The sequence below is a fragment of the Salminus brasiliensis genome, chromosome 7 (genome assembly GCF_030463535.1).
Source record: "Salminus brasiliensis chromosome 7, fSalBra1.hap2, whole genome shotgun sequence".
Lineage (NCBI taxonomy): Eukaryota > Metazoa > Chordata > Actinopteri > Characiformes > Bryconidae > Salminus > Salminus brasiliensis.
This window is the reverse complement of record NC_132884.1, coordinates 735,243-750,341: the sequence shown is the minus strand read 5'-3', so window position 1 is coordinate 750,341 and position 15,099 is coordinate 735,243. Positions and strand designations below refer to the sequence as shown.

Genomic DNA, 15,099 nt, shown 5'->3' with positions numbered 1-15,099 from the left:
TTATTTTAAGGGTTCTTATGTACAGGTAAAGTTCTTGTATATCTATTCAACAATTTGAATGCTTGAATGTTTTTTGTTTTTTTTTTGCTGAATAAACAGTTCTTTAATTAATAAAGTTCTTTAATTACAAGAAAAAACTCAAAAGCTACATAAAACCATCTTTGCTGTAAACAATTATTACTGTCAGGCTGTTAATGATATACAAACTGCAAATTCATACTGGATCAAAATCATTATATATATTTATATGTATATATCCATACAAATTGTCATATATCTTAAACAACAAGACTTTCAAAAATGAAATACACCATCAGCCATTACATTAAGACCACCTGCCTAATTTTTGAGTAGGCCCCCTTTGTTGTACCGCAACAACAGATCTGATCATTTGAGGCATCGACTCCATAAGACCTCTGCAGGTGTCCTGTGGCATCTGGAACATTTAGAAGTTAGCAGCAGACCCTTTATGAGCCTTGGTTGTCCATCCTTGGAGCACTGCACTGCATATATATATATATATATATATATATATATATATATATATATATATATATATATATATATTAATATATCTTTTGGAGGGTCAGACGTCTGCTTTTTATTCACCTCCATTACAGCAAAGTTTGACTGGGGAGGTTTCTCTAGAACCATACCCAACCAAAGTTCCTGCATATCTATTCTATTTGAATGCTTGAATGGTTCTTTAATTACCAGAAAAAAACTTACAATACATTCAAAATGACTACATAGGACAATTTTTGCTGTACGCAATTGGTCATAATTATTACAGTCAGGCTGTAAAATCTACACGCACTATTAAATGAACTTAAATAAAATCATATGTAAATGAAACCTACTCAGATGTAGTTATGTTTGTATGTGTGTTTGTGTGTGTGTGGTCTGTGCTACATTCGTATATGACACACACACTAGGAAACCACTTTTAGTGTGTAACCACTTAGACATTGATATGTGCTTCATCTATTCACAGAGAATTCAGCGAGGACAGATCCCCATACGAGCAGGTTTAACATCAGTTGTTCTTTTCAAATAAAACCAGTTTAGACTCTGAAAAAGAATAAAATGATTATAATCTGCCCAGCTTTCAGCTTTCAGATCTTCAGAAGGGAACTATAAAGCTGTAAGAACTATCTAGAACTTCAGGGTTCCACATCCAGGTTCTGGAAATTAATTAGTTTTTTTTCACCAAACTCTGAAGCTGTTTTAAGTTTCTGATCTCTTGTCAGGGTCAAACCCTGGATATTTATCTTACTGACTCGCCGTGAGAACTCTCTATGGACTCTGCACTGTCCGGCCGTTTCAAGGAACGCACCAGCATTATTCTCTATCTGCTCCGTCTTTAACATGTGGTCAGAGACCACAGACAGCAGCTTCCTTGCTCTCGTTGGCATATTTGCACTGAAACAGTCACACTTACTAAGTTAGCAGGTTCTAAAGCAACTGGCAATGAACTTCTATTACTGTCCAGTTTAGAGTCGGTTCTCTTTTCTAACTTCAGAGGACTGTCTGTGGTGATTGACCACATGCTGATCGTACAGAGATTAGGCTCAAAACAAATAAACCTGCTTAAACCAACTGCTTACCAGTATACACCAGTACACATTGTGTTCTGAACACTGGTACACTGGTCAACGAGCTCCACACCACTAGCAGACCAATATGAACCAGTATGTGCTGTGTTTTAAACCCAAATTTAAAAATATGCTGATCAACCACCACTAAACTAGCACCCAACCAGTATATATTGCTTTGTGTATACTGGTCAACCAGCACCAGACCAGCACCAGACCAGTATAAGCTGGTAAATGTTGTATTTTTTTAAACTTATAAGCTGATCAACCACCACTGAACAACCACTCGCTATATAGATGCACTTTGCAGTTCTAAGAGTCGTTAGCCTCCTTTCACCCTGTTCAGCTGTCAGGACCCCACAGGGCCACCACAGAGCAGGCAGTATTTGGGTGGTGGGTCATTTTCTACAAAGTGCTCCTCTGTGGTCAGTGGAGCATAGAAACAGTGGAACAAGGTGGGGGTTGATGTTATATACATATATACGTGTGCATTTATTCCATTTGCGTATGGGTCGTACACTCCCAAATCTACTCTCCTTATCTGCCAATGGGTTAAAACAGGTCCAGTAGATGAAGTGACCTGGCTGTGAAACCTGCAAGCAGACAGAACCCAGCAGCAGGCAGAGTCACCTCGTATGTGTGAATGATGTATAAGTGTCAAAATGGAAATTAGAAATGATGATGGGTTTTGGTTAATAGCTGTATGGTTCAGTGCAGCAGCTGGTTTCTGCAGGCAGGCTAAAAGTTGTTAACCTCACAATCACACAAAAACACATGCAAACAACCTCAGACATCTTGCCACAATCTTGAATAACAGGAAGTCGAGAGGAAGTACCTCAGCACTGGGCCTGAGTGTTTAGCCGGACAGCATCCATGTGCACGGATACAATAAACAAACTGTGAATTCATGAGTGGCCGCAAAGCTAACCGCTTACTGCTGCAGGATTAGCGCCTGATCAGTAATGCATGTTTTACGCCACAGTGCTGCTGAACAGGCTTTAGCATGCATTTGCAATTGGCAAGGGGGTCCACGTCCACTGATGTTTTAAGCAAACATTTTAAGTTGATGATCAATAACAGATGAAATCGCATATGTCATATATCTAAACACAAGACTTTCAAAAATGAAATACCTCAATCAGCCATTACATTAATACCACCTGCCTAATTTTGCCCTTTGTTGTACCACCACAACAGATCTGATCATTTAAGACCTCTGCAGGTGTCCCGCGGTATGTGGAACATTTATAAGTTAGCAGCAGACCCTTTATTTAAATTGAGCATCAATGAGCCTTGGTTGTCCATCCTTGGAGCACTTTTGGTAGGCACTGACCACTGCATACTTATTAGGCCTAACCTAATATATATATATATATATATATATATATATATATATATAGCTTTTGGAGGGTCAGGCGTCTGCTTTCATTCACCTCTATTACAGCAAAGTTTGACTGGGGAGGTTTCTCTAGACCCACACCCAACCAAAACAAAACCACTAAGGCACTTATCTCACCTGTTAGTCTGCAGCCTATATTTACACTAGCTTATCTACCCTGAAGCTTTGACTTCTGCTCTCTGATTTCTACTTTCACAAAAACACACAAACCGACACACAGAAATGAGATAACCCTTTTTCTGTGGATCTCACTGTTCACCCCAGCACCACCATAACAGAGTCCAGACACAACACAGAGTGCAGACATAACACAGAGTCCAGACATAACACAGAGTCCAGACACAACACAGAGTGCAGACATAACACAGAGTGCAGACATAACACAGAGTCCAGACATAACACAGAGTGCAGACACAACACAGAGTCCAGACACAACACAGAGTCCAGACATAACACAGAGTGCAGACATAACACAGAGTGCAGACACAACACAGAGTCCAGACACAACACAGAGTGCAGACATAACACAGAGTCCAGACACAACACAGAGTGCAGACATAACACAGAGTCCAGACACAACACAGAGTGCAGACATAACACAGAGTGCAGACATAACACAGAGTCCAGACATAACACAGAGTGCAGACACAACACAGAGTGCAGACATAACACAGAGTCCAGACATAACACAGAGTCCAGACACAACACAGAGTGCAGACATAACACAGAGTCCAGACATAACACAGAGTCCAGACATAACACAGAGTCCAGACACAACACAGAGTGCAGACACAACACAGAGTCCAGACACAACACAGAGTCCAGACATAACACAGAGTCCAGACACAACACAGAGTGCAGACATAACATAGATTCCAGACACAACACAGAGTCCAGACATAACACAGAGTCCAGACACAACACAGAGTCCAGACATAACACAGAGTCCAGACATAACATAGAGTCCAGACATAACACAGAGTGCAGACACAACACAGAGTCCAGACATAACACAGAGTCCAGACATAACACAGAGTCCAGACATAACACAGAGTGCAGACAGCAGATTTTTCCTTTTTTCTTCTTCAGAATAATCCTAATTAAGTAAACACTGCAGTTTTTAATTTGCTTTATTTTACAGGTAAAATGTGTGTGCATGGTGCAGTGGTTCTTTGCCATGATGGACAAAGTGTGTTTAGACTAATGGCAGTTGAAGTAATACAGTACATTCAGTGAAAGCACAGAGAAACAAAGAATCAGTATCCAGTCAGAATTCAGGCACATACAAAAATCTACACTGAGTATATATCATCACTGCCCAATGAAAAACACGTATCCCCAAAATGGACTTTACAGGAGAGGGCAAAATGGTCTTTGAAAGTGGTAGAGTTTATTACAGGTGATTTAGAGCATTTCTATTGGTCCATTTATCCAGAATTATTTACACAGTGGAAAGAACATCTACAGGGTTCAAACCATGGAGAAAAACTGAGGTTTTGTTCTGACAGCAACTTTAAATGTTGTAACAGCTAAACACAACACAGACAACTATATTTCAGTTTCATAAAGGAGGATACAGTGTCTCAGTGGAAAACATAGAAAGATTAACAAGCCAAATAAAACCAACTAAAACCAGTAACACACCCACCAGTCAGCCATAACATTAACACCACTGCCAGCTGAAGTGATCTGATTCCCATGGGAGTTCTACATATTTGGCAACTGTCACAGCTGTTTGGATCACTACTTAATATTAGGTGGGTGATACTAATGTTATGGTGGATCAGTGTATACAGTTCTTGTGTATTATTATTAATTATGTAAATTTCAGATTTTTTTTTCTCCAGGCAGAAATGAAAGATTCACTGTTTGAGAAGGTAAGCTTACAGTAACACTGCTACAGTAACGTACACATAAGTGGTAAACCAGAGAGGCCATTTAAATGTGAGTAGTAAACATCAGTACCTTTACACTGCCTGTTCATTAACCCTAACAATAATGAAGAATTATACGGATAGACAGCCCTGGGAAAAAAGAAGAGACACATTATTTTTTATTAAATCTGTTTCTCTACGTGTCTGGCAGCCGTTTTCTTCCAGGCATTTCATCAAACAGAGCTGAGTTAGCTGAATTTACAGACTATGAACGGCATAAAGTCCCAACAGCAGTGTGAGAGACTAGTGGAGAGCCGGCCAAGACAGGAGAGCTGTGATTGGCCGTAGAGGTTATTTCACCATAGTGATTCTGAATGCTCTCAGAGTTCAGATATTAGTACTGTGATTAAATCTGAATAATAACTTCTTTACATTATAATTATTATCATCATTTCTTTATATTATTTGAGCAGTTCTTTTTGAGTAGTTGTTTTTTGAGCAGTTGTCATTTCTGCTAATAAATAAATAAATGCTCTAAATAGTAATTATTTTAATTTGGAATTTAGGGGAAATGATGTCCATGGTTTATGAAATACAACGCTAACCTTAATTTCTCTAAACACACTGCCTATAAACAGGAAAAGCAGAGAAAATGATCATGTGGGACGATCTCTTCATTTTTTCTGGAGCTGTATACAGATAACATCATCAGAACTCTTACAGACAAAAAGCATATAAAACATCATCTTCTAAGAAAACATCAGGTTACAATGCTCTTAAAAACAGAAAGCAATTTATAAAAGAACCAGTTATTATGGAATAAAAACTGCCAAAACGCCACAAGAGCGTTACTGAGGTCAGGATGTTTGATGATCATCACCCCAAATCATGATCTCCAACTCCCAACTCATTCAAAAGTGCTGGATGGAGCTCCACCACCATCATTCCAGAGGACACAGTTCCTCCACTGCTCCACAGCTCCTCAATGCTGAGGGGCTTTATACCCCTCTAGTCCACAACGTGTGTGCGTGTGTGTCTGCTGGTCTGGTAGGCGGGGTTGATGAGTATGTTTGCCGTATTCGCATTCGGCCGGCGTCCCCGCATTTCCTCATACACCCCGTCTCCCGACTGGTGCGGGGGAGTGAATTGTCCATGCTCACAACAGTGCTTTATCTGTGGAGACACACACACACACACACACACACACACACACACACACACACTTATTTAGACTCAAAAGCAGAAACATTCACACTCTCTGCTTCAAAACACCTTCAGGATTTCCCCAGAGCTCAGAGAAACATTGCGCTCAGTTTCAGAAGCATCAGAGGAAACTGAGACTCAGACTGTTCCCGAAACTCAGGGCTGCTCAGGCCTCAGGCCTCAGCACCATCACTGTGTGTTTGTGTATTTTTCACTGTGTTTATATTATGTTAACCTCTTTCACACTTAGGCACGCCCCCTAGTGGTCACTCCACCGGCAGGACTGGTTTAAATCTGCTGCTTATGGAGCTCTAACATGGAGGAGGAGCTCAGTTTTCTCCACAGTGTAGTCGTTTCCAGCCCCCCTCTGACACCTGAGGCTCCACCACATCCGCTCAAACTGACACTAACAACACCTCTGGAGCTAAAGATAGTACAACACACTATACGTATCCCACACAATAAAAATGATGTTGTGGCCACAAGTTAATTATTATAAAAAAAAAAGATGTATTTATATATTTTTTCCCAATATTCCAAAATATTCCATAAAGTTTCAAAGTAGTCTTAATCAGTGAGTGAATTAACTGAATTAACTGAAAGTCAGAGTAATTGCTTGCTACTGAATTGTTGCTCATGTTTTAAGCTTATTAACTCATTTATATTTATAATGAAGGACAAAACCAAACTACTACGAATCAAAACTCTATATATTTATAGTGTTTTTTAAAAACAGTAAAATATATCTATTTAGGTTGGCATTTTCATGGAAATAGATGGTTTATTTTTTATATATATAATATCTGTTTTTTTACAGATTTGGTTAGTTTCATCTGTTTTTCTTTTTCATATTTCATAATTATTATTTGTATTACTATTATCAATGTCCTCTTATTTAGATATGTTTAATTAAATGACATTGTTCTTTTCACTTTGCTGTTTTATTGATTAATATTGTTTTGCACGTTGTTGTAAAGCACTTTAAGCTGCAGTCTGTGTATGAAAAGTGCTAAATAACTAGAGTAATATTTATCATTATTATTACTACTATTGTCCCCATTCAGCCAACCACAGTTTAGCCCCGCCCACTCATACTGAAGTCATTAGGAGTGCTGACTTTCATCAGTGTGTTTCAGAGATGATGAGCCGCTGAGAAAAACCCTCAGGAAATCGATCAGATACATAATACCAGATTTTCCCCTCACACAGAGACTAGTGTCAGAAAGCACACTGTTTCCAGACTCTGGGCCTGTCCCGGTGTCCTGCAGGCAGCGCTAGCGAGTCTTTCCCTTTCCTTTTATTTTGCTTCATGGTTTTGATTCATGACTTTCTGCCTCCAGAAGTACCTGACGCTTTCCGTCCTCTAAACGCCGCCACATCACTGGGCTCTCTTTCAGCACGGAACCTGAACCGCAGCAGCTGAGTCCTCTCTGACGTTCTCGGCATGGCTGGTGTTTGTGCTACGATAACTGCTGCCAAACAACCAGTGGAAAGAGTGGAAGTGACTCAGACGCACATGAAAGCTGATCTACTATCAGAGTTCTTATACTCAGACGACCCCACTGATAATAACCACACCAAATATCCCTGCCGTCACACACACAGCCCTGTTTCCTGATCTTACACAGACTGACTGAAAAATGTGATTCAGAGGAATCACTCCATCACAGCTTTTCATCAAAAAGGGAAACACCAAACAGAACTTACTGAATAAATAACATGACTCACGTATCCACTATGAATTACTGATCATGTGCTATGAAGTGTTCAGTATGTACTATGGATTATTCAGCATCCATAATGAATGATTAACCAGAATCCACCAGCATCCACTATTATTTATTCAGCACCATTACAAATGATTTAATATCTACTGTGAATTATTTGGTATCTGTAATTATTAATTATGAATTATTGTGTTATTAAGAATCTATCATGCATTATTTAGAATCCACTAAAAAATGTTCTGTGCCACTATGAACTATCCAATATCTACTATGAATGAATACGTCTATTGTTTATTTTGTATTCACTATGAATGATTCTGTATCTGTTATGAATTATTTAGTATCTAGTAACACATATCCTGTCTATGCTCTCACCCTGTAAACGAGCGTTGCCCAAACAGACATGTTAAACACTGCGGAGGTCAGAAATAGCTGAGATGGCCTGTGGTCTTTTGGCTAAACAGGGTGGTGTTAATTAAAGCATTGTGTGTGTGTGTGTGTGTGTGTGTGTGTGTGTGTGTGTGTGCTATACAGACCTTTGGTATTGCCAGCAGAAGGATGACGGTGATGAGAAGCATAAGGAAGGCAGCTGCGACACACATGATGATCAGCAGCAGGGTGCTGGCCTCCGAATTCTTTTTGTCCTCTGAACAGTCCTTCTGTTTACCTGCAGTACAACACACACTGCTCAGTTTAGCTGGAAGACCGCAGCTGACCGGGTCAACACTGGTTGACAGTAACCCATCACATTTACTCAGATTGGTGAAGAATCTTTTCTACGTGGTTCTATCAAAGAACACTGTTCCAGTGCTACACAGTATGGACAAAAGTATTGGGACACTGCTCATTCACTGCTTCTTCTGAAATCAAGGGTATTAAAGAGCTGATCCTGCTTCTGTTGGAGTAACTGTCTCTACTGTGCAGAGAAGAAGACTTTCTACTAGATTTGGAGACACATTGCTGCGAGGATTTGATTGCATCCAGCAATTTACACTTGGATCTCATAGGATAACAACAACAACAACAACAACAATAACAACAATAATAATAATGATAATAATATGTTCACCTTTTGTCATTTGAGTGATTTGAGAATTTTCCCACTGCGGGACTAATAAAGGATTATCTTATCATTGTGAATTTCCCCACTGCGGGACTAATAAAGGACTATCTTATCTTATCATATCGTATCTTGCTTTAAAAAAGATGAGATATCATTGAGGTAGTGGTCCGTTCTCAGTACACCAGTGACACTAACATGGTAGTGGTAATGGTAGTGTATGTGTGGTGCTGGTGCACTAAATTGACAAAAGTATTGAGACACACATCCTAATCACTGAATTCAGATGTATGATTTAGTCCCGTTGTCACAGGTGTGTAAAATCAAGACCCTGACCATGCAGTCTCTCAGCTGGTGAAAGATCCTAGATCTTCCTCCATCAGCTGTGAGTGGTGTTATTATTGAACAGTGGAAGAGTTTAGGAGAAACCACAGAGAGCAGCCCAGCCACCGAGTGTCTGCCAGACCATGCAAAGTTAATGAGCGGGGTCGTATAGGCCCAATGCTTCTAGACCCACGGTTCTCAAAGTGGTCCACCAATATACCAGGTGGTTCACGAATGAGAGCACATGAGATATACTTCACCATCACAGAGCTGATCACTCTCAACACAAGCTACATTTCAGCTCAGTGATGATGAATAAACACATGCTGGGAGAGGATTTGGCTTACAAAATCACTGGCTGCAGAAAGCTTGAGAACCCCTGTTCTAGACTACAGTTATCCTACTGTTACTGTCTGAGAGTGACAGAAGTGGCTCCGAACAGCCCACAGTTCAACTCTGTTTATGATATTTCATCCATCAAATCCTGAGAATGAAGGTGGATAGAGTGCAGCTTACCTGACACCACTAACAGAGTCTTCTGCATGCCTGGGGAGTTTGTGTCCTCTTTATTAAACACACAGTAGAAGGCCCCAGTGTCCCACACCGTCACGTTTATGATGGACACGGCGAAGTTCTCTATGACCCTGTTAGTATCTAACCGGGCTAAGAAACGTCCCTTGGGGGTGAAAGTACCGTCTTTGTAAAAGTAGGCCACTTCCTCTTGTTTGAACAGCTGTTTGTACATGTACACGCCATCCTGTGACATCGAAGGAGGCTTGCAGTGGATAGTAGCCGTCTGCCCGACACTGACCGTGACAAGCTGGTTGCTGTCCCCATCTAATAGAGGAGAGAAAGAAGAGTGTATATGGATATTAATACATAATGTATGTAAACATATTCACCTCCACCTTGCTGGTGTACTGTTAGAGATGAAGGCCTATCTGTTGATACACATCCAGTCCATCAGCGGTCAGGTTCTGACCACAGAGGCGCTCTTTTTGGGTGGTGGCCTGACTCTTAACCTAGCAGTGACACTGACATATAAAAACTGCAGCAACTACACACTACCATGAACACTGCCATATCAGTGTCTCTGCTGTGCTGAGAACGGACCCCCAGCCCAGATAAGCTCCCCCAGTCAGAGCTGTTCTACAGTGGAGGTTCTAGATAAGCTCTCCCAGTCAGAGATGGAGTTCTACAGTGGAGGTTCTAGATAAGCTCCCCCAGTCAGAGCTGGAGTTCTACAGTGGAGGTGAAGGGGAGCAGACGTCTGAAGCTCTAATAAAAGCTCCTCACAGAAAGTTCTTCACCTAATGGTGATGAAGACGCTGCCTGATGCCTGAGACACTGTTCTACCAGAGTTCTGAGAAGAGTTCGGCTCTAGAACCTGCTTTTAAAATCAGATCATTAAAATGGTTTAGGGATACATGCTGCAGGGTGTAGTGCGGCTACAGAAAGTAGTCCCTAAAGAGAACTGCATTAGTTCAGATTCTCTATTCACTATTTTACCTTCATCATCATCATCATCATCATCATCGTCAGTCCATATAAAACTCAGAAGACTCGTGGATCTGCACTGGTGGGTTTGGTTAGGAGATAAATTATGGGCTGTATCTGTGTTGTAGTCATGTCAGCTGACGCCTGCTTCCATTCACCTCCACTGTACAGAAATCAGAGTGGGTCAGTGTCTCTACAGCTCAGTTTCACACAGCTCTCCCACTCTGAATGTGAGTTAGACTGAGAGCTCAGCTCAGCTGGTGGAATTCCCCTTCATCACACTGAATGTAAAGTAGGTGTATGTTTTTCTTCTGCTAAATGACAGTCATCATTACTTTGCCTGGAACAAATGAAATTCACTGAAATTCTACCCTTACTCTTCTCAGACCAACGGACTAAAACCAGTTAACCCATTAAAACCACTCTGAGCTGCTGTGTTTAGTTTTGGCTGAACCAAAGCCTAGTGTTCAGCTGTTTGAGCGTGATGTGCTAATACGTTTACTGAGAAGTCTACGACGTCCAAAAGCCTGTCCTTCCTTCTTTACTCCTCTGGGAGGGCTTTACACTAGGTGCTGGAATATTGAAGAGGATTTGATTGCGTTCAGCCCCATGATAGTAAGAGGATGGATGGATGATTAGTTCTGCTACTCCAGCTCAGCCCAAAAGTTTTGAATGGAGCTCCAGCATCCCTCCAGAGAACCCCACAGCTCAGTGCTCTAGCTGTTCCCTTTTATTGGTCTGTTCTTTTTTATGGAGGTTATACAAACTGTGTGAAAACACCCGTGTCAGCAATGGGTGCACCCTAAATTATGACCATCCAAATACTTTTGGATTAACCATCCATAAATTTCCGGCAGTGAGACTGAGGGCTGGAGGCTAATCGCTGCAGGCATGGTGTGGGATTGTGGGAGCTTTAGAGACGTGATGTAACAGCAACACTGTTCTAGACTGTCTCTGCTCAGTCAGTGGAACGTACTAAAGCATAAACCTGACTGGATACACTAGTTAGGAAACTATACTGTATCAGTAGGAAACTTAGCTTTGATGGAAATGCTATTGAAACTGCCCATTGAATTGTGTTGAAATCCAGTATGAATCTAAACAGAAGTGCTGCGTGCCCCAGACATAAAGCCTGGTGCATTGGTGATGTTATGATTCACACAGATATAAATCTGGGTAAAGAGTTTAAATGAAATCTGAGTTGATGAACAGCAAACCTGTCCTTTAACCCTTACTGAGGTTAAGAACAACCAGCAGGGCTCCAAAGGTGGGGCTTTACAGGCAGCAGTAGCAGATTTCACAGCTGATACCAGCATCTCTGGTATCATTCGGCTTAACAGTGGAGTCTTCGGCTATTCAACACTTTAATATCTTGTTTTTCTATATTGTAATTCTATAAATCTATATTATATGATTTTTATTCTATTTTGTTTTATTGAATCTGTAGTTATTTCAATTTTGTTTTGTTATGTTTTGCTATGTTTTATTGTTTGATGTGTGCAGACAATCAAAGCATTCCACTGTGAGCTGTAGCGTGTATGACTGTGTTGTGTGTTACAGCTGAACTTGATTGATTTTTTATTTCTATTTAATTTAGAGTTTTATGAATATTCAGCTCTTCCTGAGACGACGCAGAAACCTGAATGAACTTCGCTGTATTAATTCCTTTTCTAAAAGATTTCACGCACATCCACGAGGATCTCCGTCTGTTATATGCAGCATTAACACAGCTTATTCATCTTATTGAGACTCACGTAACTCGCTGTGAAAAACAACCATAATACAATATTCTTCAAAAGGAAATTATTTTTTTAAATTAAGTTTAAAGAGTACTTTTATACAGTTATGCTGAACCAGTAAATAAAGTCATTAATGTCAGTCGTATAATAAAGCTTTTATATTTTGGTAGAATGTGTAGAGCTGTGTTCTTTAAACCCTCAAACTAATTTTAATATCAAATGAATTTCATCTTTAAATTTCCATTTTTTACATTTGATGTTGTTGATAATGTAATGATGAAGGAATCATACCCCAAAATGTCTTAAAATGAAAGATATCAGATTTTTTCATGTATTCTTTCTGTTATGCAAAAACCTTGTATCCTCAAATGTGCAGCTTTACACTAGGAAGAAAAAAACTTCTTAGCTTTCAATGGAAGTCAGTGTAAAAGCTTTAATTCTGAGTCATTTTGGAGGGTTTCTATTGGTCCATATAAAGAACAACTGCAGATTCACATTATAGAGAAAAGAGAGAAACGGCAAAAATGGAGATACAGGCTTTTTGTTTTCTATAAACTCACTATGTATTAATAAGTATTCAAACAGTTTTTCTCATTTTTCTTCACCGCAATAAACATTACTCAATAGTGTTGCAACAGATCAGTGTGTTCCTGTTAAAGTGTACGACTCAGTGATAATCACACACTGTAGTAAATCTGACATTTAAAAAGTGCTGGTAGACAAAAATGCCCTCCGGCTACAGCCTCCCGCACACGTTTACACACTGATCCCCTGAACAGCACCTGTAGAAGCAGGAATTCTGAGTGTCTTAGTCTGAAGTATTTGGGTGTTTGGTAAGAAGGCTATGAGTGCAGTGGCTGTGGTGAGCGGTGTGAGTGTGGCTTAGAGAGCATTATTAGAACTCTCACAGCTCGGCTAACCCTTCATCACAGGAAGCGTTCAGACGGTTCCAGCTCCACTAAATGTCCACTAAAACTCTGTGAACTCACCTGAAACAGACGCACCTGAGATGGAGTCGCTGCAGAGACACAGCAGGATGAGTGTGTGCAGGGGGGAAGGCGCCATCTCTACTGACACACACACTCTCACACACTCTGACAATCTACTTACAGGAAACCTCAGATGACACAAATGGTTTTTTCCATCGGTTAAAGCTAAAGCATCTCTGATGTATGTCACGCTCGCCTGGCTTTGGTGTGAAGAAGGCCTAGCATTACAGTTAACAGCAAGAAACTCCATTGTGTAAACCAGCGGCAGCTCTCATACCTCAAATATTACAGACAGAAGTAAAGAGCTGCAGACTGTAATGTCCAATATGACGACGGCAGGACTGGTGTGAAATTGTGCTTCACTGTAGAAAAACTTACTGGACTATTAGTCCATGATGAATGGACCAATAGAAATGCTCTAAAGTTCTTCCCTTCAGTAAAGTTGCTGATTTGGAGATTTTTCCGTTACAGTGACGATTTGGTGTTGTGTTTTTTTACTTGTATCATGATCAATAAACATCAAAAGTGGACAAATGGGCCAACAGAAGTGCCCCAAACTGTCTAACAGAGATATGAAAGGTTTTTACACAGTAAACAGTTCTGATAGTTCTGCCTGAGACGTCATGGGTCTGGTCACTGGTGGGTGATCGCCAGTCATGAGCTTTCTGTTTGGAAATGACTCCAGCACCTCTAGGTTTGACACTGACAGGTGGTTCTCTGTTCTTTGGCTATTTTAAGGAACAAGTAGACACCTAGAAGACTGGCTCTCACACACAGAGCTTTGTGAGCTGCGTCTTCTGGATGTTCAGAATTTTCCTTCAACGCTGTTTGTGTCTTTGTGCACCAGTTCCAGGCCAAGAGTGAGGTCACAATCTTTTCAGAAGGTCAGACCTTTCTCCAACCATCATCGTCTGATTTAAGCCTCATCTGAAAAAAAGCCTCAACCAAACATTTCATTTCAGCTGGCCGTCTTCCAGACGAGTCCGAGGAGATCATCAAACTCTGGAGCATTCTCTACTCTTTCCATGTGCTTTCCTTCTTCTGTTCCTTCAGCACATTTCAGGCCCTGGCTCATTTCTTTATTGTCTATTTAATTCCCCTTTTAAAATGTTGTTCTATTAATGATCTTTACCAATAGAGGGCACACATTTTTCACAATTTAGGGATCTGTAAATAACTGTAAATTGTCTGTAAATAATCTGTCAATAATATTGTTGTTTTTTAATATTGTTGTTTATGACTTTTTATGATTTATATCGCGTATAAGCTGCTAATGTATCTACTTTTTGTAACCGAGTGTCTTGCTATCCCTTTGCTGCTGTGAATTTCCCCACTTTGGGACTAATAAAGGATGATCTTTCTTACTCTTGTGTTCTACAGGAACATCAATGAAGACAGTATGCACTGGCACACTGTATCGCCCAGTAAGTGATTATTAAAATGTACAGAAGTGTGCTCTCTGTAGAGAATGTGATTTATGCCATCAGCTATGCATGGAGTTTGTCCAGGGGTGCACAGACTTCTGCAAAAGGCTGCATGTCCATCAGGCATCTGAAACCAATTTTTGCTGATGCATAAATGTTTCTGTTATTGTCAGGAACTGAAGAGTCAGGCTTTAATTTCCTCCAGAAAGTGAACAGAACATGATGTGTGGCTCTGGAGGTCAGACAGTGGCAAAGAAAGTTCCCTCAA

General features: G+C 40.4%; 1 protein-coding gene across 1 annotated transcript; it reads right to left on the bottom strand.

Moving 5' to 3' along the window:
* Positions 1-4,128: 4,128 nt before the first annotated feature.
* LOC140559337 (tyrosine-protein phosphatase non-receptor type substrate 1-like) lies at positions 4,129-13,483 on the bottom strand. Its single transcript, XM_072682817.1, has 4 exons — positions 13,408-13,483; positions 9,699-10,019; positions 8,335-8,465; positions 4,129-6,041 (listed from the first exon to the last, which is right to left on the bottom strand). The coding sequence occupies exons 1-4, from the start codon at positions 13,481-13,483 to the stop codon at positions 5,877-5,879; spliced, it is 693 nt and encodes a 230-aa protein (XP_072538918.1). The 3' UTR covers positions 4,129-5,876.
* Positions 13,484-15,099: the final 1,616 nt, after the last annotated feature.